This window comes from Lynx canadensis, chromosome E1 (genome assembly GCF_007474595.2).
Source record: "Lynx canadensis isolate LIC74 chromosome E1, mLynCan4.pri.v2, whole genome shotgun sequence".
Lineage (NCBI taxonomy): Eukaryota > Metazoa > Chordata > Mammalia > Carnivora > Felidae > Lynx > Lynx canadensis.
Window position 1 is genome coordinate 8,895,671 of NC_044316.2, and position 27,959 is coordinate 8,923,629.

General features: G+C 42.4%; 1 protein-coding gene across 3 annotated transcripts; it reads left to right on the plus strand.

Annotated features, from left to right (window-relative positions):
• The first annotated feature begins 504 nt into the window (after positions 1-504).
• On the plus strand, positions 505-27,574 carry ZNF286A (zinc finger protein 286A). 3 transcript variants are annotated; one of them, XM_032591149.1, is made up of 6 exons: positions 505-536; positions 934-1,154; positions 2,134-2,222; positions 6,021-6,135; positions 7,489-7,581; positions 16,168-18,597. In XM_032591149.1, exons 2-6 carry the CDS (start codon positions 1,127-1,129, stop codon positions 17,397-17,399), a joined length of 1,557 nt encoding a protein of 518 aa, XP_032447040.1. In that variant the 5' UTR covers positions 505-536; positions 934-1,126; the 3' UTR covers positions 17,400-18,597. The 3 variants fall into 3 exon arrangements, with proteins under 3 accessions (XP_032447040.1, XP_030152145.1, XP_030152146.1); XM_030296285.1 differs by lacking the exon at positions 505-536 and adding an exon at positions 26,993-27,574 and having other exon boundaries at positions 1,036-1,154; positions 16,168-17,422; XM_030296286.1 differs by lacking the exons at positions 505-536; positions 934-1,154; positions 2,134-2,222; positions 6,021-6,135; positions 7,489-7,581 and adding an exon at positions 9,269-9,617.
• Positions 27,575-27,959: the final 385 nt, after the last annotated feature.

The window sequence follows — 27,959 nt, forward strand, 5'->3', positions numbered from 1 at the left end:
TGTTCTGCATCACAAGCCGTCTATGGATGCACGAACAGCGGTTTGGGGATACAACCCGCTGTTCCCCAAAATACACCTTTCACATTGTTTGAAGGCAAAGGAGGAGTTTGGGAGGACAAAAATACGGGGAAAGCCTACATGCCCTCATATAATCTGACAGCTGAGTCGTCAGGGTTGAAGTCCTCAGCGGTCCTAAGCACTGCGCGGCGGTCCCACGAAGAGACAAAGCGCGGGCACCCGCCGACGCGGCTCAGTCTCTCGCCGTCCGCGCTCTCCCCGGGATGAATCCGACACGAGCGTTGCGGCCCGATACTCTCGCGAGAGGAAAGGAGACCACAGCTCCTTCGAGTCTCCCAGCCGCGCCACGTGTGCTCCCACCTGCTGAGAAAAGGAGTCTGGCAGCGCCCAGAGGCTTCTGGGATTCGTAGTTCCGGGGCTGGCTGAGGCCTGCCAGCCTTGCCCCGCTCCTTCTTACGCATGCGCGACTCCGAGCTGGCCCAAGAAGTTCGTAGCCTTTGTCAGGCCCGGGATGGGAGGTGAGTTGGACGCTCGCCTGCCGCTCTTCTCCGCCCAGCCTAGATGGTGGCCCCTGGGGCATCCTTTCGTGCCGAGTCGGGGCTGGAGTGCGCGTTTGTGGAAGGGGCCTCGAGGGAGGATCATGAGCCCCATCCCTTCGCGCTCCGGCCCGAATCCCTCCCGCGGTGCCGCCTCCCCGGGACGCGGGTGCGAGCGCGGTGCGGGCGGGGGCGCGACGGGCGGGGCGCGGGGCAGGCGCGGGGCTTCGGGGAGAGGCCGGAGCGCGGCGGGGTTTGTCTGCGCGCCTGCTACCTTGGCTGGACCCGTGCAGCCGCTCGGTGCCCCCAGGGACAGCTGCGAGCTGCAGGGACAGGCACCTGGCACCCAGCCTCAGGGATGCTCTCCCTGGGTTTCCAGGTTCCAGCCTCGCGGCACCGAGCCAGGCTCGAGAGTGAGGAAGAAACCCGACCCGACCAGATCGAAACCTTTCAGCGGAGCCCCCCGAGGGAAGGCAGGAGGGAGGACGACGAGGCCACGGAGGCTTCTCACTGTTCGGCCCAGAGAAGTCTGAACTGGCGGGGGAGATCGGAACCGGGAGCAGGTGGTGATCATGGAGACCGATGTGCACGAGAAGAGAGGTGAGAGTTGCATAAGTATTGAACTTGTGTTGTGGAAGGGCCAAATTCCTTCCTCCTGAAGGGAAATCAGTTGGCCTCACAGGAGGTGGCTGGCTCTTGGTTGAGAGTGCTGTCCGTCTCCTTTGTCTGGGGGACGGATGGTCTCTTTGAGTGAGCAGGGAGGGCTTGGTGTGGGATCCATCCCCCTTTCCTCTCCATCTGGGCGCACAATGGACCCTTCAAAGCCACCCCCAAAGTCCGAGCGGAATGTTAGCTTCTAAGCGTGAACATAGCCTGGATTACTTTTTCTCCCACCTTCTTCTTCCCAGATGATTATGCCATCCTAGCCTCAATCATCGGTCTGAGAACTTAGCTTTTTGCTTGGCAAAAGTATTTCCCATACCTTTTATGCCTTTTTGTCTGGACAACAGCCCTATGATTTCAAAAAGCAAGTGATTTTTGTGTTATACAGGAGAAAACAGGCCTAGAAGTCCGTGACTGACTTCCAGTGCTACTAGAACAGTCTTTGTTGAAGTCCGTGACTGACTTCCAGTGCTACTAGAACAGTCTTTGTTGAAGTTTGGCTTCCTACATCAGAATTACATGCCCGGGTGCTTGTTAGATTTCTAGATCGCACCGCAGACTCAACTAACGATAATTATTTGGAGATGGGATACAGCAGTCTCCGGTTTTCAGTAAGCTTGCAGGATGCTTTTTGAAAACCGGTTGAGTCTGTTTTTCTGATAGGGACGTTCGGCTCAGGGATCAAACGGACTTATTTTGCTTTCAAGATCAGAGAGTGCCATCTTGCAGAATGTGTTATAATTGTAGCAATGCTTCTGGACATTGGCCGTGACGCTGGGATCCTGGGTTGTTTGGGGCTCCCTTCTGTTACGGTGCTGGTAGGGAGCTTCATTCGTATGGTGGGGGGGGGGGGGGTTGGCTGATCCGAGTCACAAGATGGATCCAGGTCCCATCATCACTGCTTTCTTGCCCTTAGCTCTGTCTTCCCAGGATGCTCCCCTTTCCCAAGAGCAGAGCACAGAAGAGGGGGAAGTGGCAGCTCTGCGACTCACAGCTAGATCCCAGGTGAGTGGGAGTCCCTACCGATTATTGAAAACGCCGCCTGATTTCTCAGAGTACACACGTACCCCCTTGTTTTTAGGGTGGGCTTTCGTTGTCCGCTAGAGCTGGAGTAGAGAGCTGGGTTCCAGTTCTAAGAGACTGCTTGGGTATCTAATGCACTCCGTAGAAAATGTCTTCTACTTACCCCCAGTACCCTCTCCATCTAGTATTTATTGTCATTCAACAGGCATAGGAGGAGCATTGTCCTTCTTGGACTGTTTATGCTCTTTCTGTGCTTGGTAACTTGGGGAACTTTTTTTTTTTTTTTAATTTTTTTTTTTTAAGGTTTTATTTATTTTTGAGACAGAGAGAGACAGAGCATGAACGGGGGAGGGGCAGAGAGAGAGGGAGACACAGAATCCGAAGCAGGCTCCAGGCTCTGAGCCATCAGCCCAGAGCCCGACACGGGGCTCGAACTCACGGACTGCGAGATCGTGACCTGAGCTGAAGTCGACACTTAACCGACTGAGCCACCCAGGCGCCCCGGGAACTTATTTTATTTTTAAACGTTTATTTATATCTGAGAGAGAGAGAGAGACAAAGTGTGAGCGGGGTAGGGGCAGAGAGAGAGAGAGGGAGACAGAGAATCCGAAACAGGCTCCAGGCTCCGAGCTGACAGCACAGAGCCCCACCGTGAGATCATGACCTGAGTCAAGGTTGGTTGCTCAACGGACTGAGCCACCCAGGCACCCCCTGAAGACTTAATTTATTTTTTTTTATTTTTTTAACGTTTATTTATTTTTGAGACAGAGAGAGACAGAGCATGAACGGGGGAGGGTCAGAGAGAGAGGGAGACACAGAATCTGAAACAGGCTCCAGGCTCTGAGCCATCAGCACAGAGCCCGACGCGGGACTTGAACTCACGGACCATGAGATCATGACCTGAGCCGAAGTCGGACGCTTAACCGACTGAGCCACCCAGGCGCCCCTGAAGGCTTAATTTAAAGAATTAGAATCCAGCCCTCCAAATTGATGAATGTTGAAGTATTTTAGAGGTGAAGTGTTACGTCTGCAGCTTACTTCCCGATCCGCCCCCCCTTCCCGAGGGAAAATACTAAGAATTGTTGAATTCGAGTGGTGGTTGGACTGTGTGGGCAAACAGTGTATTAGTCTCTTAACTATTTGTATTTTGAAAAGTTGGGGAGAAGACAGAGCTCCCCATGATGTGCATGGCGTACCTCAATTAGCCTTTCTTTTTGCTACTATAATCCGAAGCGAAAAAGTAGACACTGGCACATTCGTACTGTTTGAAAAGTGACTTCTCAGGATCCTTTTTTTTTTTTTTTCTTAAAGTTTTTTAGTTTTTTATTTAAGCACTCTACACCAAACATGGGTCTCGAACTCACTACCCCGAGATCAAGAGTCACACGTTCTTCGGGCTGAGCACCCCTTCTCACGATCCTTCTATATACTTGCTTGTCTCCCTTGGTTTCTCCACTGCCTTACATGAATCTCAAAGCGTGTATTAGTCAAGAAGTTTTAAGATGCAGCTCATGAAAACTCAAAACTGGCTTAAGCAAAAAGTTATTGACTAACATAAGTGAAACATCCAAGCGTGGTATGGAGTTCAAACAGTATTATTAGAACTTACTCTACCCATTTCAGTGACCTTTTTTTCCCTCTCTCATTGGGTTTTGCTGTCAAGCAGACTTTTTTTTCCTAATGCTGGTTCCTAACATATTTAGGCTTACATCTTCCCGTGTTGAAGACCAGAGGAAAAAAAGGCATTTTCTCTCCTACTCATTCCAACAAGTCCTGGAATTAACTCCTTAATGGGCACTAGGCACATTCTGGCACCATTATTGGCCAGATCTGATGGTAATTTTCCAATTGGTTAGACCTAGGGGATATACCTGCACACACCCTTATAAATACATGTCCCACCCATGAGTCAGGATGGAATTAATACCACCTGAACTATACTAAAAGTAGCCAAGCATAGCAGCCAGAGGAAAATCGGGGTATAGGTACCAAGGGAAAGGTGAGCGCTTTCTATATTTCAACACTTTGATAATGGATTCAGGACTGTTATCGCTTCTGGGTGGATTAAACCTTTTATGGAATTTTTTTTTTTAAAAACTGTCTTTTGCAATGCATTAGATTTTGCTTGATGCCAACTTTGCAACTTTCTTACTAGAATTTTCCTGGGCTATTTTTTGTCTTTAACTTACTAGATTTCTTAAAACATTAAAGTTTTAATTCTTGCTCGCTGTAACCAGGTGAACAGCACAGACATTTATAAAGATAAAGGTAATATTACTTCCTCCCATTCAGTCCCCCATTTCTCCCTACTGAGGATAACAGTGTGATGTATATTTCACTTCCCTCTCATCCCAACTTTGGATTTTTTTTTTTTTTTGAGAGCCCTTTCTGTAAAGAGGATGCAGCATTTAAAAAAAACAAAAACATGGGGCGCCTGGGTGGCGCAGTCGGTTAAGCGTCCGACTTCAGCCAGGTCACGATCTCGCGGTCCGTGAGTTCGAGCCCCGCGTCAGGCTCTGGGCTGATGGCTCAAAGCTTGGAGCCTGTTTCCGATTCTGTGTCTCCCTCTCTCTCTGCCCCTCCCCGGTTCATGCTCTGTCTCTCTCTGTCCCAAAAATAAATAAACTTTGAAAAAAAAATTAAAAAAAAACAAAACAAAACAAAACAAAAACAAAAACAAAAAAACCCCACCTTTTTATAAGGTAAATTAACTTATTCATATTAATTACTTGTTTCAGATTTTTACCACATGATTTTTATAATTCTGTTTGCTATGCTTTGTTCTTTTGTATTGTTTCTTGCCTTTTGTGTAATAGTTGGCATTTTTCTGGGGTTTTTTTTCTTTTAATCTGGAAATTAATTCCCGTTGAGTGTCATTTCAGCTATAGATATGCAGATTATAGGACAGCACCAAGTTCATTTTTTACTCATTATATCTTGTCTGTTTAGTGGCTACTCAATGATTTTTTTATATTTCATTTTATTTTTCAAGGACGATTCTTGTTTTTTTTTTATTCTTGTTATTTAAATCTCAGATCATTTCCACTTTGGAAACGTTATTTTGAAGTAATTTTAGACTTAAAGAAATGTTGTAAAAAGAGTTTTCAAATACTCTCCATTCAGATTCTCTGAAAGTTAACATTTATCTCACTTATAATAATTCATTACAGCTTTTATATATTTTGTATTATATAAACTTAATCCTATGATATTTACAACGTTTATAAGTTCTATCTGTGCCTTCAGTTTGTTGCTGGTAGTTTCCAATTTAATGCTTTTTGCCTTGAATTCCATGCCTACCTGGATTTGGTGCCTTTTGCCAATCTTTTCATTCCATAACTTCTTCCTTTGCAAGTTTTGCATTTCAATTCATCTTCTGATTGGCTAGGTTAATTCTTTGAGTTTTTATTGAGGACTCACCAGGAGAATTATGCAGACATGCATCATTTTTCCTCTGCTCTTTTTTTTGTTTACTTTGCCAAATTGCATTGTTGACTCACTGGTTCATGTTTCAGGTCTTCATTTCCCAGAAGAACTGTGGTCTCAATGGAAAAACCACAGTCTGTCTTCTTTCGGTTCTCATATTGAATCCAGGACATAGGTGATACCCAGTGACTTTGGAGTATTCTGAATTTGAATACATGACAAGGCTTGTCATTTATCACAACGATTCCCCTCATGCATGTATTTTACACATCTCCTCTAGGGCCATCAGAAATTGGGGGGTGAAATTGAGTCTGTTGAGTGAAAGATGTGAACAAAAGTATGTTTGTGTCTTAGGCATCAGTGACATTCAAGGATGTGGCCATGGACTTTACCCCAGAGGAGTGGGGGAAGCTGGATCCTGCCCAAAGGGAGGTGATGCTGGAGAACTATAGGAACCTGGTGTCGCTTTGTAAGGATGGGTTCTCATTGTGACTCGAATCTGCTTTGGGGACGTCATTACTTTATTGAAAGTGAAATAGCTTAACAAAGCATTCACTTTTGCATTCAGAAACCATGAAGTATTGATCCCTTTGGGCCCAGAGAAAATCTATTTCTGCCCTTGGTTCTTGGTGAAATGTCTGTGCTTGTTTTATATCAAAATTCTTTGGATTCAAATGACCGAAACCTATTTCACACTAACTTAAAGGGCATAAGAATCTTGGTTCAGGAAATTATAAATATTGTCAGATATCTCCTTTATTTTGTTTTAATCACGTGGCTTGCTTTGCCCTATATTAGCTTTATTCTTAGGCTCTCCCCATGTGGCAAAGGTGGCCATCGGCAGCTCTAAGGTGGCATGAGTCTCTCAGAGAGAGAAATTACTCTCTGGCCAGTGTGGATCTTACGCTCACTTCCGTGAAGGGTGTGTGGGTGTGGGAATGTGCGAATGGGTACTCCCACATGTATGTGTTCTTTTGGGGGTAGAAGGAACTATGTTATCTTCTCCCAGTGATATTTACACATGAACATTCAGAAGTTCTATTTGTATCAGTAATTTGCTGCCATCATTTTCTAATTTAATACTTTTTGCCTTGAATTAATTTTGTGCTTGTGTAATAAATTCCCTAAGAAAGTGGGTTCTGATAAGTGAAGAAGGAAGAAAGGGGAAAACTATTAAAAAGGAGACAAAAACTCTAGTCGCCACGGGGCACAACTTTTTGGTGCTGCCACTGAGGTCCCACTTTCTCTACCTCTTCCCTAAGCTAAGGACTCACCTGCGGTGTCTCTCTGGAACTTCCTCAATAGAAAAATAAAGAGAAATTGTCTTCTTCCTTTTTAAGTAAGCGCTACACCCAACGTGGGGCTTGAACTCATGACCCTCAGATCAAGAGTCATGTGCTCTCCCCACTGAGCCAGCCAGCCAGGTGCCCTGAGAAATTCTCTTCTTTTTGACCGGCAGATACATTTGCCTTTTCCAGTGCATGTAAACTTACCAGACCCAGACTCTTGCTGCAGATATTTTGAGTTCCATTCAAGGTCCATCCTCCCTTATTTCTGATCTTCTTTTAATATCCTATCTTTGTAGATTAAGGGGTTGGGACTGTGCTCTAGAATAGACCTTTGTGCCCATCACAAATAGTTAAGTCCTGTTTCTTTTTGTTGTTGTTCTTTCTTTCCCTTTCCCTTTCCCTATCCCTTTCCCTATCCCTTTCCCTATCCCTTTCCCTTTCCCTTTCCCTTTCCCTTTCCCTTTCCCTTTCCCTTTCCCTTTCCCTCCTTCCTTCCTCTCGTTCTCTCTTTCTCTCTTTCTTTCTGTGAGCAGGGCTTCCAGTTTCCAAATCTGAGAACTACAGTTTGGAGAGCGGAAAAGAACCACTGATGCTTGAGAGAAAAGCCCCCAAAAGCAGCTATTCAGGTGAGTCAGATGTATGGGAGTCTTCAGAAACAGTAACACCACAGGACAGCGAAAAAGTGACACTTTTCCGTGCTTAAAAAAGAATACTGGCAATACCTACGCGCTTTTATTTTTTAATATCTTATTTTAAATTATACAGCTTTTTAAATAATATAAAAGTTGAGAAAATAAAATAACACGTGTTCACTGTCAAAACCAAACATAATATGCCAGTACTTTGCTTCTTTTGCCTTTGTTTCTTTATTTTGCAATGCAAAATAAAAATATAACTGTACAGTTCTTTGAATTTTCGCAAATGAACACGTTCATGTAACTACTGCCCAGATCAAGAAGCAACCTCATCAGCCCGGAAGCACCCTTGTCCCTTCATTCCTTCCAAGGGTGACCTTATCCCAACTTCTAACACCATAGAACTTGTTCTTGAACTTCATTTAGACAGAATCCTATTGTATATTCCAATGTCCGGCTTTCTTCACTGAACATGACCATGAGATACATCCATGTTCTCGCATGTACTTATAGTTCGTTGTCTTTGTTGTGCCATCTTTCATTATGTCAATATACCAGTTTATCCGTTCTCTTGAGATGGGCGTGTGGGTAGTTTCCAGGTTGGGGCTAAATGAAGAAGACTGCCCTGTATATTCTTTTACATGTCTTCTGGTGAACCCATGCAGGCATGCCTTGGAGATACTGTGGGTTTGGTTCCAGACCACCAGAGTAAAGCAAGTGTTGCAGTAGAGGAAGTGAAATGAATTTTTGGGTTTCCCGTTGCATGTAAAAGCTAAGTTTATATTATGCTACAGGGTACAATAGCATTATGTCTAAAAACCAAACAACACGCAAACCTTAATTAAAAAATGTTGTCTAAAACTCCTGTCATATGAGCCTTCAGCAAACCGTAATCACTGATCGCAGATCGCCATAACAAATACAGTACTAATGAAAAAGTTTGAAATACCGCAAGAATTACCAAAATGTGACCCAGAGGCACCAAGTGGGCAAATGCTGCTGGAAAAATGGCGTTGATGTACTTGTTTGATGCAGGGTTGCTACAAACCTTCCATCTGTAAAAAGCAAAACACAAGGCAGTATCTGCGAAGCACAATTAAGTGGAATGAAACAAGGTATGTCGGTATATGCATTTCTGTTGGACAAACACACAGGTAGAATTGTTGGATCCTGGGGCCGGTATTTTGGTAGATGGCACCAAATAGGCTTCCAAAGTCATTGTCTTAATTATAGTTACCCTCCCACTAGCAGAGTATGTGAGTTGCCCCACATCCTCACCAGCACTTAATATTGTCTGTCTGCTTCATTTTAGCCATTCTTACAGGTGTGTGATATCTTTTTAAGAAGTAAAAAATGGGACAGATTTAAAGTCCTTTTATTTGCTCTGTCCCTAGAAGTAACTAGTTGGGGTGAATCATTCTAGTGTGTGTGTGTGTGTGTGTGTGTGTGTGTGTGTGTGTGTAGTTACTCACACATATACATATACACACGTCAAAGAACAATTGTAGGGGTGCCTGGGTGGCTCAGTCAGTTAAGCGTCTCAGTCTTGACTTTGGTTTAGGTCACGATCCCAGGGTCATGGGATCTAGCCCCGTGTCAGGCTCTGTTGAGTGTTTCCTCTCTCCTACTCTGTCCCTCTCCCCCACTCACACTCTTTCTCTCTCTCTAAGATAAAAAAAAAAAAAATAGTAATAATTATGTGTGCATAGTATTATGTTGTACTTTTTATTTTGTAATCAATTATTTTACAGCTTCACACTGTATTTTGATAGTACCTATGTTAATGCATGTGAATTGTGTTCATTTTAACTGCTGTGGAGTAAGTCCATTGTGTAAGTGAACTGAGCAGTTTAATTTCTCTGCTGTTACTAAGAGAGTTGCAATGATCATCCTTTTATTGAGTCTTTATATTCGTCTTGAGATTTGGTTTAGGTACGTAACCAGGATAAGGTGGACTGAATCTTCAAGTATCACATGTTTGGCTTCATTAGGAACTGCCAAGGTCCTACCTTCATCCGGGCCAACAGGTGATGCTATCAGATGTAGTAATTTGTGTCAGTCTGATGGGTGTGAAATGAAATTTCATGTTTTTTAATTTATGGTTCTCTGGTTATGAGTTTTAGTAATTCATATATTTCATTAGCTACTCAGGTTTCCTCTTTTGTAAATTACCTACTTACATTCTTTGCCTTATTTTTTTTTTTGAAATTGGGCCATTCACACCTTTTTCTTGATTTGTTGGAGTTCTTTACATATTTTAAATACCAATATATGACAGGTACCCTTACGAATCAGTGAGAAAAAAAATATTGTTTCTTTTTCTCTGCGGCTTATTCTATTTTATGGTGTCTTACGCGTGCAGAATTTTAAAATTTTAATGTTAATAGATTTATCTTTTTTTTAGGTTTATTTATTTATTTTGAGGGAGGGGTGCAGAGAGTGAGGGAGAGAAAGGGAATCCCAAGCAGGCTCCACGCTGTCAGCACGGAGCCAGCCGTGGAGCTCGAACTCACAAACCACGAGATCGTAACCTAAGCCGAAATCAAGCCTCAGGCACTTAACCAACTGAGCCACCCAGGTGCCCTGTCTTTTATTTTTTTTTAATATACTTTATGTTTTTTCTTTTTTTTTTTTTTTTTTTTTTTTTTAATTTTTTTTTTTTCAACGTTTATTTATTTTTGGGACAGAGAGAGACAGAGCATGAACGGGGGAGGGGCAGAGAGAGAGGGAGACACAGAATGGGAAACAGGCTCCAGGCTCTGAGCCATCAGCCCAGAGCCTGACGCGGGGCTCGAACTCACGGACTGCGAGATCGTGACCTGGCTGAAGTCGGACGCTTAACCGACTGCGCCACCCAGGCACCCCCTTTATGCTTTTTCTGAATTGTCTTCTTATTCCAGCGCCAGGAAGATAATCTATACTTTAGTCTAAAATGTTCAAGTTTTACCTTGCAGGTAGATACTCGGGGTTTGCATACTGTGTGAATAAGGAACTACTTTTATCTTTTTCCATGTTTAAAACTGATAATTCAGCATCTTTTTATTGAAAAATCTATATTTTGTCACAGATTTGTAACCCTAACTCTGGTAAACTCTGGTCCCATATATACTTGGGTCTGTTTCTAGGCTCTCTGGTCTTACTTATCTGTCCATGCTACAATAATATGTTTTAATTATCACAATAATTATTTTAATTATACCTGATAGTATATCTCCAAAAGGAAATCTTGTCTTAATATCCTTTTTTAAATCCTCTTATTCTTTGGAATACTGAGAGTTCTAAAATCTTCCCCTGTGATTATAGATTCATCTTTTCCCCATGTAGGCATATCACTTTTTGAGCCTTGCTTGTTTGTAACCCTTCTCCCTTTTTTTACAGGAGATCTTGCCATTTTCTAAATGAGCTACAAGAACTCTTCATACATGAGGCATTTAATCCTTGTCAGACGTTTTTTCTAGGTTTTGTTCTTCAGTTTTGGGTGCTTTTTAATGTACAAATTTAATGTATTACAATCTTCTAAATATTCCAGTTTTTTTAAGTTTATTTATCTTTGAGATGGAATAAGCAGGGGAGGGGCAGACTGAGGGGGGGGGGGAGACACAGAATGCAAAGCAGGCTCCAGGCTCTGAGCTGTCAGCGCAGAGCCTGATGAGGGGCTCGAACCCACGAGCCTTGAGATCACGACCCGAGCTGAAGTCAGATGTTTAACTGACTGAGCCACCCAGGTGCTCTTAAATTTTCCAATTTTTGATTTGTGCTTGGAAAGATCTCTCTCTGGCGTGCTTGGGTGGCTCAGTCGGTTAAAATCAATCCAACTCTTGGGGAACCTGGGTGGCTCAGTTGGTTAAGCGTCCGACTTCGGTTCGGGTCATGATCTTGCGATTTGGGAGTTCGAGCCCTGAGTCAAGCTCTATGCTGACAGCTCAGAGCCTAGACCCTTCTTCAGATTCTGTGTCTCCCTCTCTCTCTGCCCCTCCCCTGCTCTCTCTCTCAAAAGTAAATAAAACATTTAAAAAAAGATCAATCCAACTCTTGGGGCACTAGGTGGCTCAGTTGGTTAAACATCTGACTTCAGCTCAGGTCATGATCTCAGGGTTTGTGAGTTCGAGCCCCACGTTGGGCTCTGTGCTGACAGGTCAGAGCCTGGAGCCTGTTTGGAATTCTGTGTCTACCTCTCTCTCTGCCCCTCCCCCGCTCACTTGTGCTCGCTCTCTCTCTCTCAAAAGTAAATAAAACGTTAAAAAAAAAAAGTCTATCGAACTCTTGGGGCGCCTAGGTGGCTCAGTCGGTTAGGTGTTCGACTTTAGCTCAGGTCATGATCTTGTGGTTTACACGTATGAGCCCCATTTTGGGCTCCGTGCTGACAGCTCGGAGCCTGGATCTTGCTTCAGATTCTGTGACTCCCTCTCTCTCTCTCTCTGTCCTTCCCATGCTTGTGCGCTCTCTCTCTCTCTCAAAAATAAATAAAAACATTTAAAAAGAATTTAAAGTCAATCCAACTCTTGATTTTGACTCAAGTCATGATCTTGCAGTTTGTGAGTTCAATCCCTGCTTGTTAGGGTCTGTGCTGACAGTCTGGAGCTTGCTTGGGATTCTCTCTCTCTGTCTTTCTCTCTGCCTCTCCCTCCCACTCTCTCTTTCTCTCTCTCTAAAAATAAATACATAAAACTTTAAAAAATCTGTATAAATTGGGTGGGCCAAATACAGTAAGTCTGAGGGTCAGATTTGTCCCACTGGCCGCCTGTTTGCAACCTCTATTTTCTCCCACAACCAAATGATCATCACTATCTAGATGAATCCCAAATTTGTATTTCCAGCCTAGACCTCTCCTTGGGCCAACTGTTGTAAACATTTGTGTAACTATTTGATGTCTTTATTTGCTTATGTTAAAGACGCCTCAATACAGCATGTTTGAAACTGGTTGCCTGATATATGCCCAAATTCTCCATCCACCCAGGAGAATCCTTTTCCAATCATTGTCTTAACGACACCCGCTGTCTTGTCAAATTGCACAAGCCAGAAATCTGTGAACGGTTTCTACCCTTCCCTCTCTCTCCTTTTCCAATTTGTCACTGCATTGATCTAATTTTATTGTAAATATTTCTTCATTCTTAGCCTCCCTCCGTCTCCCTTTTGTTTGCCTGGACTACCCAGATAATCTCAGTTCTACCTTTGCCCCCATAGATTTCCACCATTCTTTATATCACAGTGAGAGTGATGTTTTCAAAATACAAATCTGATGGTGTCATCTTTTTGCTTGGAACATTGAAGTGTCTTCCTGTTGCTCGTAGAAAACAATCAAAATCCTTGGGGCGCCTGGGTGGCACAGTCGGTTAAGCGTCTGACTTCAGCCAGGTCACGATCTCGCGGTCCGTGAGTTCGAGCCCCGCGTCGGGCTCTGGGCTGATGGCTCGGAGCCTGGAGCCTGTTTCCGATTCTGTGTCTCCCTCTCTCTCTGCCCCTCCCCCGTTCGTGCTCTGTCTCTCGCTGTCCCAAAAATAAATAAACGTTGAAAAAAAAAATTTAAAAAAGAAAACAATCAAAATCCTTGAGGTCGACAAAGTCTTGTAAAGTCTGGCTTTTCGTCATCATTCCAACCTTATCTCACACGTGCTCTCCCTATTTCTGTACTCTTAGCAGTTCTTGGGTACTCTGGCGTGAAAGGATCCAGTTTAAGATTATTGAGGACCCTCACGAGCTTTTGTTTATGTGGTTTATATTTACCAATACTTCCTGTATTAGAAATGAAACTGAAAGCAATTTAAATTATTAAGTTATTCATTTAAAAATAACAAAAATAGGGGATGCCTGGGTGGCTTAGTCAGTTAAGCGTTCGACTCTTGGTTTTGGCTTAGGTCATGATCTCACAGTTCCGTGAGTTCAAGCCCCGCATCAGGCCGTGCGCAGCAGGCAGGGCAGAGCCTGCTTGGGATTCTCTCTCTCTTTCGCTCGCTCTCTCTCTGCCCCTCCCCCACTCACACTGTCTCTGTCTCTCTCAAAATAAATAAACTTTAGGGAAAAAAAATAGGGGCACTTCGGTGGCTCAGTGGGTTAAGCATCTGACTTCGGCTCAGGTCACGATCTAACGGTTTTTGGGTTTGAGCCCCACATCAGGCTCTGTGCTGATAGCTCCGAGCCTGGAGCCTGCTTAAGATTCTGTATCTCCTTCTCTGTCTGCAACCCCTCCCCCCCACACACACACTCTATCTCGATCAAAAGTAAATAAACATTAAAAAAATAATAATAGAAAAAAAAATAACAATTACACGGGCACCTGGGGGGCTCAGTCAGTTGACTAGCTCTTGATTTTCCAGGGTCATGGGATTGAGCCCCATGTCGGGCTCTGTGCCGAGCGTGGAGCCTGTTAAAGATTCTCTCTCTCCCTCTGCCCCTCTCCCCCACTCATGTGCACTCTCTCTTTCTCTCTCTCTGTCTCTGTCTCTAAAATCAAAAAAAAGGGACGCCTGGGTGGCTCTGTTGGTTAAGAATCCGACTCAGCTCAGGTCATGATCTCACAGTTCGTGAGTTCGAGCCCCGCATCGGGCTCTGTGCTGACAGCTCGGAGCCTGGAGCCTGCTTCAGATTCTGTGTCTCCCTCTCTTTCTGTCCCTCCCCCACTTGCGCTCTGTCTCTCTCCAAAATAAATACTAAAAAAAATTTTATGTAAAAAAGCAATTATAAACCCATTACATGTTAATGCAAATGATGTAATTTTTATGAAAACAACTATTTGCTGCAAAAAAAAAAAGTACTGAAAACACACTGTTTTACATTTTTGTAAATCTGTATTCTGCTTCTGAATGCAGTTTGTTGTGATATGTTGTTCTGGTTGATTTGTGTGAAAGAAATCCAGCCTCACTCCAATATATAGTTGGAAAAGAGAGGAGTATTTTATAGGTGTTTTCAGATAAGTGTGGCTGTTCTGATCCACACTGAAACTGGACAAGCGGTAGTTTCTTAAAGACGAGATACAATGTGGTATCTGAAATCAGATCCATGAATTTTTCGTACTCTTGTTAAAATCTACTGATCTTTTCGAAAATAGTGGTTCATCGAGTCATGCAGATCTTCTGAGTATTGAGACATTACATTATACAATTATTTTTTAAATCGTAACTTAAAAAAATTTTTTTTAATGTTTCTTTTTGAGAGAGAAAGCGTAAGCAGGGGAAGAGGGGCAGAGAGAGAGGGAGACAGAATCTGAAGCAGGCTTCAGGCTCTGAGCTGTCAGCACAGAACCTGATGCCGGGCTCAAACCCACGAGCCGTGAGATCACGACCTGAGCCAAAGTCGGACACTTAACCACCTGATCCACCCAGGCGCCCTTAACTTAATTTTCTTCTAAATGTTTAATCAGTTGTCATAGCTCCATTTGTTGGAAAACAAATTACCTTTTACTGACTGACTGAAATATCACCTTTGTATTGTTTTTAGCCGCACATCCTTGACTCTTTCGGAAGTTGCTCTCCTGTTTGATTGACCAATCTATTCCTTTGACGCACACTCTTTAAATTATTTTAGCTTTATGAAGTAGTTTTATATTGGATGTAAAAATTCTAATATATTTAGAGAGATCGAGCTTCCATCCCTGCCCTCTTCTATTCTGATACTTTCCCCATAGGCAGCCATTTTTACTAGTATTTCATTAATCTGTCCTTGGTTTTTGAAGATATAACTAAATATGTATGTATATTTGTATCTCCCTACCCCCCTCCCCTTTTTTCCTAGACAAAAAGTAGCAAACTATACACCCTTACTTGCAGCCTGCTGGGTTTTTTTAAAAATTATTTACTCTATTCTGGAGAGAACTTCACACCTATATATGGAAAACCTTTCTGACTTTTTAAAAAGTTGCCTAGTACTCCCATTTTATGTCTACATCGTAGCGTATTTAATGAGTTCTCTACAGTAGAATATTAAGATTTTCCAGTTGTATGTCTACATCATCATGTGTTTAATGAGTTCTCTGTTGTATAGGTAGGATATTAAGATTTACCAGTCTTTGGCTGTGTCAACTAGTGTTATAATGAGGAGTCTTGTGTAAGTATAATTTCATATATTTGCCATTATATCTTTGGGCGATCATAGATTTTTGATCAGAGGTGTATTATAAAAGCATTGTTAGGGAAGATTAGACTGGAAATGGGACGCATATTTGGACACGAGTAGGACTGGATGTCTGGAAACCTAGACGTCATGACCGTCCTCTACACTAAAAGTGATAACCGTGTATTTATTACAGAAGTCGATGTTCTGTAAGAATTTGTTTCTCCCCTCTGCTGATCTAGTGTGCTCAGTACCTGCTCATCCAGTGATGTATTGCTCCATCTGAATCTCTCCTTCTCCTGTATTTCTGGTCATCTTTATCCCCTTTTGACTGTCCTGGATAAGGTCTCCTCATTCTCTCCGCGTCTGTGCATTTGTTTCCTTTCATTTGCTTCTCTTTGCAAATCATCTTATGAAAGTCAAATCCACCTACTCCTCGAAAGCATGCATTTCATCTTCATTAGCTGTTACAGAACTGCTTTTTGTTGAACACTGAAAACAAAGGAAATTTGCATTTCCAATTTCTTTCAGACCTGGAGGCTAAACCCGAGGGCAAAGATTCAACTTCAGCACAAGATATTTCCAAAGAAGAATCATGCCAAGCCGCAGTAATAGACAGACTGACAGGAAACGGTGTCTATGACTCCAGCTTGGAAACAACTCTTGAATGTGAAAATTGGTTAGAGAATCAGCAAGGAAATCAGGAGAGACCCTTGAGAGAAATGTTCACCCATGTGAATTCACTCCCCGAAGAAGGAGCTCATGAGCATGACGTATATTGGAAAAACTTTGGTCAGAAGTCTGTTCTTCTCACTCAAGACAGAGTTCCCAAAGGATCCTATGTCTTCCATACACTTGGAAAAAGGTTGAAACCGAAATCAAACTTAATGAAAAAGCAAAGAACCTGTAAAGAGAAAAAACCTCATAAATGTAACGATTGCGGGGAGCTCTTCACTTACCATTCAGTGCTTATTCGACACCAGAGAGTCCATACTGGAGAGAAACCCTATAGCTGTAATGAATGTGGGAAATCTTTTAGCCACAGAGCTAATTTAACTAAACATCAGAGAACTCATACCAGAATTCTCTTTGAATGCAGTGAATGCAAGAAGGCCTTCACAGAAAGCTCATCCCTCGCGATACATCAGAGAATTCACATTGGGGAGAGACCGTATGAATGCAATGAATGCGGAAAAGGGTTTAATCGAAGTACACATCTGGTACAGCATCAGTTGATTCATACTGGAGTGAAGCCGTATGAATGTAATGAATGTGATAAAGCTTTCATTCATTCCTCAGCTCTTATTAAACATCAAAGAACTCATACTGGAGAGAAACCCTACAAATGTCAGGAATGTGGGAAAGCCTTTAGCCACTGCTCATCCCTTACTAAACATCAGAGAGTTCATACTGGAGAAAAGCCATATGAATGTAGCGAATGTGGAAAAACCTTTAGTCAGAGCACACATCTTGTTCAGCATCAGAGAATCCATACTGGAGAGAAACCCTATGAGTGTAACGAATGTGGGAAAACCTTCAGCCGGAGCTCAAATTTTGCTAAACATCAAAGAATTCATATTGGAAAGAAACCGTACAAATGTAATGAATGTGGGAAAGCCTTCATTCATTCATCAGCTCTTATTCAACACCAGAGAACTCATACTGGAGAGAAGCCTTACAGATGTGACGAATGTGGGAAAAGCTTTAAGTGCAGTTCATCCCTCATCAGACATCAAAGAATTCATACTGAAGAGCAACTCTGAAAAATTACTGAATGTGAAGAATTGTAAGTTGGTTTTATCACTGTGTTAAATACCTGAGCATTTAGGTGGAATACCCATAAAATGCTGCTGGAGGACCAATCGTGTATGCATCTGATTTTACTTGCATAATACATAGTTTTGAGCCATAAACAGAATGTTCCTTCTATCTACTGATTGAATCAGTATGAAAGCTTCTAGCTAGGGATCTCAAATTTTGATCCCCTTCCCCCTTACCCCCACCAAATACCCTTTCGTGGAAATTCAAGAAATCCTTGGGAGTGGATAACAATATCATTGTGGTGAGATCTGGGTCCTCCCTCTCTTTGTCACTTCAAAGCCCTGTTTATAGCTTCTCATTCTGTACGGAAATTCTTGTTTGTTAACTTAGGCAGAGGACCCATATCTTTATCATCAGGAAGGCACAGAGCTGTTCCTCTTTGGATCCAAAGTAGATCTCCAGATAATACAGGTAGTGTCATTTCTCCAGAGAGGGTCATTTCTTTTATATTAGCTATAAAACTTAAAGGTTAAAAGTTGAAATATGCTTTGGATCCTCTCCTTGCCCCAAAGGCTACATAAATGCACATAAATAGAATGTATTTACAGCAGGTTCCAAGTCACATTCATTTAAGATTATGCTGGTCATCAGTTTAGATAATTGTTACCCTCTACTGTGTAGATCTTCTTTTTCTACTTCCTTGGAATTACCCTGAAGTTGAGAATGGGTCAACCTCTTAACTGTAGTTTTCAGTCAAATGCCTCTTTTCTCATCTTTGGCATTGAAGGAATCCTGGTTTGTTTGTTTGTTTGTTTGTTTGTTTTTATACTCACGTGAAGATTTCATTTCTTTACATTATTCTGCTTTCTGTAAACTATGTCGCATTGAGAAAAGGCCCCTGGGATGTTGAGGGTCTGAAAAGTTGATGAGTTCGATGTGTTATTATATTTAGGGTCCCAGTCAAGAGGAATAATTGAAGCAACTGTGAGACACAAGGACACACCTTCCTGTCAGATATGGAAATTAGTTCACAAGGCAGTGACTCATTGGAGGATAAGCAGCCTCCCTCCATGAAGAAGAGGTTGCCATTTCTCTGGCTCTTAAAAGTCTGTCCACACTTTTTGTTGTTATTACTGTTCTCCCTATATGTGTGTTGGTCTTTGCTACATCCCAGAGCCCTAAAGAAGGTAGAGGGGTGCCTGAGTGGCTCAGTCGGTTAAGCGTCCGACTTTGGCTCAGGTCACAATCTCACGGTTCGTGAGTTCGAGCCCCGCGTCGGGCTCTGGGCTGACAGCTCAGAGCCTGGAACCCGCTTCAGATTCTGTGTCTCCCTCTGTCTGCCCCTCTGCTGCTTGCACTCTGCCTCTCGCGTTGTCTCAAAAATAAACATACATTTAAAAAAAAAAAATTTTAAGAAGGTAGAAAAGACATGAAACCACAATGATAACATAAGTTACTTGGGTGACCAAAAACCAGCAGTGGGATTGGAAAAGCAAAAGTTGAAATAAATATTTAGCCAAATGCTATGCAAATGTCAGTTTTTATTGTTACTCTATTGTATGACAAGAAAATTATAGAAAAGGTAGAAGGAAAGTAGTGACAGATTTCTTTTCTCTTCTGACGTCTATCCTTTATGAACATTTCAGCAACCAGTCCGTGCTCTTGCCTTTTCCACCCTGTCCTTGTTACTGTAATTCCTTCTCTGTAAACCTTTGTTGTATTATTGAAAAAAAGTAGAGGAATAGAGTTTAAAGAAGTGATAGTGGAGAGCAAACAAGATGGTTAAGGATGAAGGAGTTAACTCCAGCAGCAATGAAAATCAAAACAATAGGATATGGGGCCAAAAGGGCTGGAAAGAGGTTTTGGAAAGAACAGAAAATACGTTGAAAGGGTGGAGGCTGGTGGGAAGGCTCAAGGTCTGAGAGGTCAGAATAGGGGGCTGGCACAGGAACAAGGGAAAGGCGCTTAATCCTTTCACCACCTCAGTGCTCCATATTCATGGTCTAAAGTAGGAACTGACAGACTGTGGCCTGGACCCATGGACCAAGTCCAGCCTTCTGCCTGTTTCTCCAAACACAAGGCTTAGTTGGATCTTGACCACACTCATTTGTGTATGTTTGTTGGTGCTACAACGGCAGAGTCAAGGAGTTGCCGTAGAGATTGTATGTCCCCCACAAGCCTAAAATGCCTAATATTTCTCAGCGTGCCCAACACTTGAGTGAAAATAAGGTCATAATTTGGTGGCCCAAATTTGACTAACAAAATGAGACCCACGTGGGATTTTCAAAGTTGGGATTGAATTCTGCCACCTTCACTTAGCATTTATGTGACCTTACTGAGTCTCAGTGTCTTTATCTGTAAAATGGGAATAAGTCATCCTTCTCTCATAAGATTGTGAGGATTAGATAAGAATGCATGTAAAAGACCTGGCACAAGATAAGTTATGTGCAAAACCTCTATATGTATATGTATGTTTGTAAATATATATATACACACACATATGTATATATATGTGCGTATATATATATATATATATATACGCATATGTATATATATGTGTGTATATATATATTTACTTTTTTTTTTTTTTTAATGAAATGTCAGTCCATTTGGGCTGCTAACCAAATAACTCGCCATAGACCGAGTGGCTTATAAACAACACTCTCACAGTCCTGGAGACTGGGAAGTCCAAGATCAAGGCCTCAGCACATTCAATGTCCAGCGAGGGCCTCCTTCCTCGTTCTGGGACAACCATCTTTTTGCTGTGTTTTCTGGTAAAAGGGCAAGAGGGCTCTCTGGGGCCTCTTTTCTACGGGCACTAACCCTATTCAGAAGAATTCTGCCCTCATGACCTTCTAAAGACCCCACCTCCTAATACTATCACTCTGGGGATTAGGTTTCAAGATAAATTTGGGGAGATAAAACCTCAGTCTATATAATAAGTGGCTAAGCATCAATCAAGCAGAAATTACTTAAGAATGAATGTATCTGACACCTCTTGTTTACCGGTCAAGAACTGTGACCATCCTACTGTCTAGTTCATCATAGAGAAGGGGCTTCTCTATTCTTCCTTCCATCTGGTGCTGCTCCCTACAGAGCCTCCTTGAGACCTTGGGGAATCTGCTTTTTTCCCTTCTGCATACCACTCTACTGGGAACTATCTGACAGTTCCAAAGACTCAAGTTTGTAATCTATTTACAGTTTCAACAGCATTGAGAGACGTGCTCTAAGTTCGTTTTGCTGAGAACTCTGATCCTTTACATTTCAGTATTCTGTTTATGCTCGATGTTCGACCTGTGTTGTTTGTACTCCAGTGTGATTGTTGGATGTTTTAATGTTCCATTTTTCAAGTGTTTTTGGTTACGTATAAAACCAAATTGACTGCTCTTACCAGTCCACTGTCAATAAAGATGTTGTTTATATATATATATATATATATATATATATATATATATAGTCAGAAACTTTTGTAAATTGCTTCGAAGTTTTCCTAATTTAAGCATATTTTAAGAGGCAAAGAAAGACCTACCGTAAAATCCTTCAGGAAACCGATCATGCTTCTAATTGTTCATCTGGGCTCCACCACTTGTCAGACAGGGGATGGGGAAATTCCCTCCACGCCCCATGGATCTGCAAGAAGGTTAAAGAGTAGAGAAAGGTCGTTTCTACCAACTGGTGTTGAGTCCTCAAGCCAAGTGCAGGCTCCACTCCCTTAGCAGGGGGTAATGGAGAAAAAAGGGACCACTCATTTAGCAAGAGTACCTATAGAAAGTACAGTTACAACTAGACAAGATCAGGTAGACCGATTTAGCATAAATCTTAAACTATGTCTGGCTTTTGGGAGGAGAGTGTAACCACCCAAAGAATAAAAATAATAGTACTGTATAAGAACACCAAACAGTACTCAAACTCGTTGGCAATTAACCAGTTCAATTGTCTATTGAAAGTTTCTAATAACTTTGTTTTCCTAGGTGAGTTTTTACTTTTTAATATTGCAACAGGACTCAACAGGAAGCTCTTTGTCCCTGCTTTGTCCTTTCCTTTACTTTTTTAGGCCCCAACAGGGCAGTCTTGGAATCCAGAACCACATGAGCTATCTCTCACCATAGGCTTTATTGGCAAGGGGAAAGTGTGTGCCCCTCTGGTAATACATATAAAATGACATCTGTGGATTACCTTCTAGTTCCAATTAACGCCCTCAAAAAATCAGATGTTTTCGTTGAATTGTTCTTTACATTTTTCACAGTGGTAGCCTCTGTTAGTCCATAAAGCAGATAGTCTGCCCTTAGATTGAGTAGACTGTACATAAAATGTGCATACTTTACTCTCCCCCACTCCTGCCAATTCACTCATAAACGTTACTACCATGTCAGAAAAGTTCACGTGTCTGGGGAATTGAAGGGTTGAAACCAGAGACTCAGGCATTGCTTGGTCAAAGACTTCCATCTCTGCTCTGTTTTTGTTTTTTGTTTTTTGTTTTTTTTTTTTTTTCTGTGTGGGCTATATTCTATCTTCTCCAGTGATGACAAATACATCTACTGGAAATCCCAAGTTAGTATGGTTCGAAACATTTACAATTCCAAGAGGAATACTTCTTTCTAAATAGCTCCGGCAAAATCCACAAGGCTACTTCTCAGCTTTGCTTGAGATCATGCTGATTGATCACCGAGCCATTTGCTGCTTTGAATTGCAATCTTATCATTGAGCAGGCCGAGTCCCTATAAAACCGTGGAGCAGGGGAGGGTGAGGCCCATCCCACTCAACTTGCACTGCAGTGGGAAAGGGCTGCTTCCCTAAGAGAAATCCAAGGATGGTAAAACAAACAGGTCCACTGCAATTGGTAGCAACCTTCAGTATGAACAAGTCTCCAGCTGTGTCCCCAAAAGAGCTCTTCTTCAAAGATCAGTGACACACTGATAAAAAAAGGCCAAAACCTAAAAATATTTACAACATTGACTTCATAGGATTTCTGTGAGTGTTGAATATGTGAAAATGCTTTGTAAGCTATAAACGTGTTGCAGAGTTACATTGTTATGAAAATGGTCTATTCTTTGATGTCAGGCTCTGGTATATATACAGTAAGCATGGACTTCTCACCAGAGTGCCAATTCTGGTTTTTTGTTTTGTTTTGTTTAATGTTTGTTTATTTTTGAGAGACAGAGACAGAGCATGAGTGGAGGAGGAGCAGAGAGAGGGAGACACAGAATCTGAAGCAGGCTCCAGACTCTGAGCTGTCAGCACCCAGCCCGAAGTGGGGCTCGAACCCACAAACTGTGAGATTGTGACCTGAACCGAAGTCAGATGCCCAACCAACTGAGGCACCCAAGTGCCCTGCCAATTCTGTTTAAAAAAAAAAAAAAAAAAGTTTATTATTTTGAGATAGAATCCCAAGCAGGCTCCATGGTGTCAGTACAGAGACCTACTTGGGGCTTGATCCCATGAACTATGAGATCATGACCTTAGCTGAAATCAAGAGTCAGATGCTTAACCGACTGAGCCGCCCAGGTGCCCCCAGAGTGCCAGTTCTTTTCTTTCTTTTTTTTTTTTTAATGTTTATTTATTTTTGAGAGAGAGCACAAGCAGGGGAGGGACAGACAGAGGAAGACAGAGAATCCAAAGTAGGCTCCAGGCTCCGAGCTGTCTGCATGGACCTGAGCCACCCAGGCACCCCCAGAGTGCCAATTTTTAATGCTAACTTGTCCTGTCTATTGTGGGTTGGCAAAGAGTCTTTGCTCATCAATAGTTATGTTCCCGAGGTGATATGTTACTTTTGCCATAGCAAAAATGTGGTTATTTTATGTGGAGTTGAACTCAATTCCCAATTTTATTGACCCATGCAACTCATGTTATAGTGACTTAAACCTACTGAACTATCCAGGACTCTAATCAGTGAAAACCCATTTCAAGCAAGCATAAACAAAAGGGCTACCATGATTAATGAGTTTAAGGGCTAGACATAACTTAAGATATGACTGCATCCAGGGGTTCAAATATGTCATCAGATCGTGCTCCAGATTCGTTTTATTCTCAGGCAGACAGAATGGCAGAGATGGCCATTGGCAGCTTTTGGCTTGAGTTACCCTGGCAGCTGTTGATGCCAAAGAAAATATTTTATTGTCTATGGGGCCATTCAAAGTTGCAAGGTAGATTATGATTGAATGGCTTGGATCACGAACCCATTGAACCAATCACTATGGCCAAAAGAATTGGGTATTCTGACATGGGGCAAGGTAGGGTGGAATTTAGCCTTATCCAAAATGGTAGCATGGGTTTCCCACAAGGTCTCTGTTACCAGAAGGGGAGAAGGGAATGTGTGCTGAGCAGAAAATAAAATCCACTATCTCAGGATCTAGGCCCACCCAATCCAGGGACATGGGCTTAACTTACTAAGTACAGGATGAGGGCATTATGCCTACTATAGACCTGGAAGGAGGTAGAGCGAGAAAACAAGTAGTGTGAACATGGATTTGTCCTCTTCGGGATCTGTAGTTTCCCTCAAATTTATGGCATCTCAGAAGGGTGGAAGAACTTGGCTTTTTACCTCCAGGGATCTTATTTCAAAGGACCTCATGTACACGTGGACATAAATATTGAAACAAAAATCTTTCATGCCCCCACAGAAAAGGACAGATTTAAGTGGATTTTAGCCTTTTAGTTTGTAAGTCCTTAATTACATCTCCTTTTATATTTAGAGCCATGTATACATAACAACTCAGCTTAAGTCCCATTCTATCGTATGTGACAGGCACAACTGAGGGAGAGGGAAATCTAAGGTTTACCTGGTGGGGGTGGAGACTGACTACATCTACTTCCAGATACTCTCAAGCAGTAGGAATGCTAAGAAGAGAGAGAGAGGATGTGGAATGTGATATTGTCCCCCTGCATTGAGATCAGAGAAAGCTCTCCCAGATTTCCCCCCCTCCCCATCGTATAACTGGATTGTGAGGTTAGCAAACCACAGCAGTATCATTGTTTTCGCCTACTCACTAGAACACTCATTCTCGATGCTTGCTTGTGTGACCTATTCAGTGTGGGCTGGCAGGAAGGTTCTCCTCATTATAATCATTCAGAAAGCCAAGCTGATGAAGCAGCCATCATCTCAAACACTGCTTTTGCCATGCTAGAAGGAGAGGAAGGATCTAAAGGGTCTTGCACTGACACATTTCATTTCCACTCACGTTTTATTTCCCTGAACAGGTCATGTACCCCAATCCAACCTCAAGTGAGGACCAGGAAAAACTATCTCCTTTGCAACACTTTCCTGGAAAGGAAGCCCACTCTCCTACTCTCCGCTCGTTGTAGGATTAGTAGAAGGTGGCATGGCATCCTTGTGTGTTTTAAGCCTTCCTCACCACCCCTCATATGTAAACACCTTCTCTGAGCCTCTGACTATGTAGCATTTCTTACCTTTTGCTGCCATCTCTGACTCCCTGCTCACTTCCCCATGTTCATTGAGCCTTTGGTCTCCTATCTTTTACCATTGCTCCCAATATCTACACCCAGGATTGTTCAGCAAGGACTTTGGAGCAACTGTTCTAGGTGCCAGGTACTATATGCTAGGCCTAGTATGTGCTAGGTGTCAGGGATAAAATGAGGAGTCAGACACAGACTCTGCTTTTAGCTAAGAGACTTGGCCAAGTCAACAAGCGATCACAATGTGGTGTGATAAGAGCTGTCATACAGACGTGTGTAAGAGACCCAGCCTTTCTTGGTCAGAGAAGTTGGCATCCAAAAAGCCAGGAAGATGTCACCGTAGCTGAATCTCAAGGCAAGGGAATCACATGCTGAAGAAGTTAAGTGGGAAGGCATGACATTGCAGGCAGAGGGAGCTATGTGTGAGGTAGAGAATGGCGTATTTCAGGAACTATGTGTGGTTTAGCACGTTGTGCCTAGAGCTTAGAGACGAAGAGTAGCACTGGTGGTAACTGAGGACGTAATGACCATCAACAGGCAGATCTTGAAGGGTCTTGTAAGCTCATCTGGAGTTGATTCTGGAGTATGGATATGGAAGGGAGGGAAGAGGCTTTCAGTTGCTATGTGTAGCAAGTGAGAGTTCATATGTGAGAGATTCCCATGACTGTGGTGTGGCGAATGCACTGGAGAGGGGTGAAATTGACAGCCAGGAGCAAGTTCAGAGGTTGTGCAGCGGTAATGTGGGAAAGAGACAGTGACTCTAGATTAACCTTTCTCCCTGTCCCACCCTTCTGAATAGGGTTATTCATGTTCTTCCATTGCTCGTCTAGGTTTCAAAGCTATGATTAAGGGCTCTTAAAGGTACAGATACACACACACTCCTTTAGACATTATTTGTATTTTTATTATCCCACTCTTGGAACAAAACTGGTGTACGCTATCCAGTACAGAAACAGAAGCATTACATTTTGCTCTTTTCTTCCACCTGGGAGACAGGATATGTTAAATTTTTGTTTTTAAGTTAAAAGTATGACTGTTCTATAGTAAGCCTGTGACGAAGATTTATTGGACTCATTAATGAGGGAACTACCTGGCTAATAATGCTGGTTCAAGGATGGATACCAGAGACGGTGTATAAACGGTCAGTGAAGGAAAGCATGTTGGGATAAGCTTGCTAAATGAGATACAAAACTGGCCAGTGTCGTACAGGGCAATAAAACCACAAACTCTGAGGTCATCTTTTCTACCAAGTAGAAATCCTTTGCAACTTATCAAGGGTTTTGCTTTTGTTTTTAACAGGGCAGCAAATGGCTTCACAGAGTTAGGCCCTAATCAATAGTAAATAGTAAGTCAAACAAAGCTATACTACCCCAAGGAGTCAGATAGCCTTTTCTTTTTTTAAATGTTTATATATTTTTGAGAGAGAGAGAGAGCATGAGCAGGTGAGGGACAGAGAGAAAGGGGGACAGAGGATCTGAAGCGGGCTCTGCACTGACAGCAGTGAGCCCAATGTGCGGCTTGATCTCACCAACCTCAAGATCATGACCTGAGCCAAAGTCAGACATTCAACCGACTGAGCCATCCAGGCGCCCCCTGGAGAGCCAAATCACCTTTCAATGGGCTTTTCAGATAAAGTTGCATTTTGATGTTCACATGTAACCAGACTTTTGCCTTGTTTCCAAGTTTTGGATAAAATTTTCTTAACAGTCTGCCCTGTGTTCATAGATGTTCTCTACAGATTTTTTTTTATTAAAAAAAAAAAACAGATTCATTGTGGTTTTGTTACTTGGCTTCATTTACATGGTACACCTATAGGGCACTTTGTTATGATGCCAGCAAGTCTCAGGCCGTCTGGTTCTGAGCAACTACTAAGGCCAGAAAACACATTTCTCATTGGAGACTTTATAAGGAATTTGGGGTTCCATCCTCAATGGTTTCCATCATTCTAGAGATTTTTCTAATGTTTTTAAATGTTTGTTTATTTTTGAGAGAGAAAGAGAGACAGAGTGAGTAAGGGAGAGGCAGAGAGAGAGGGAGACAGAATTGTAAGCAGGGTCCAGGCTCTGAGCTGTCAGCACAGAGCCCAACGTGGGGCTTGAACCCGCAAACCATGAGATCTGAGCCACCCAGGTGCCCCTGGAGATTTTTTTTAAGATTGCTTTTATTTGTTCTTCTGTTCCAGGGCTAGAAAACTAAACCCAATGGATTCATCTCTATCAAGTTCCACCTGTAATACCTATAAATATGGATGAATTCCTCTCCTTTTGCGGTTCCCCAGATCTGTTACAGCTCCTGTTCTACCGGAGAGTGACCTTCTTTTCGACTTGTAGGGCTGGGATCTTGAAAGCGATAGCATAGGTACCATAGACATTTCCTAGATGGCTTCTCTAGGTATTGATTCTATATATGAAATAAAACATTCTTCCTTAATGGTGGACTGCTCATGGCTGAGCAGGATATATTCTTAAATATAATTCCAATGCTGTATTTGCATAATTGATTTGTTCAGTTTTATCTTGGTAAAAAGGACAAATGCTTTTTGTAGTTACTCTATACAAATAACTGCATTGTTATGAAAAGAAAATAGACTCCATAAAAGTATATGCTCCTTAATTCTGAGTGATAATGAGAACAAAATCCCATTTAAGCTTTAAATTTTCACACTTTAAGGGATATTTTATTTCCATTTGCAAAGGCACAGTCTACTAAATTGAGCGTTAGAAACAGATCAAGAAGAGAAAGGGCTTCCTCATATGTCTATCAGATAGAATTTTTTTTTTTTCAACGTTTATTTATTTTTGGGACAGAGAGAGACAGAGCATGAACGGGGGAGGGGCAGAGAGAGAGGGAGACACAGAATCAGAAACAGGCTCCAGGCTCTGAGCCATCAGCCCAGAGCCTGACGCGGGGCTCGAACTCCCGGACCGCGAGATCGTGACCTGGCTGAAGTCGGACGCTTAACCGACTGCGCCACCCAGGCGCCCCAGATAGAATATTTTTTAAATTACCAAAATGCTCTAAACAGATAATCACAAATATATTTCATCTAACAGGTCATTCATTCCTCCTCAATTAACTCTTTGTCCTCCACTGAATCGTCGGTTAACAGTCTGATCTCATGAAGTAATCTGCTTCCAGACAAAAAACAA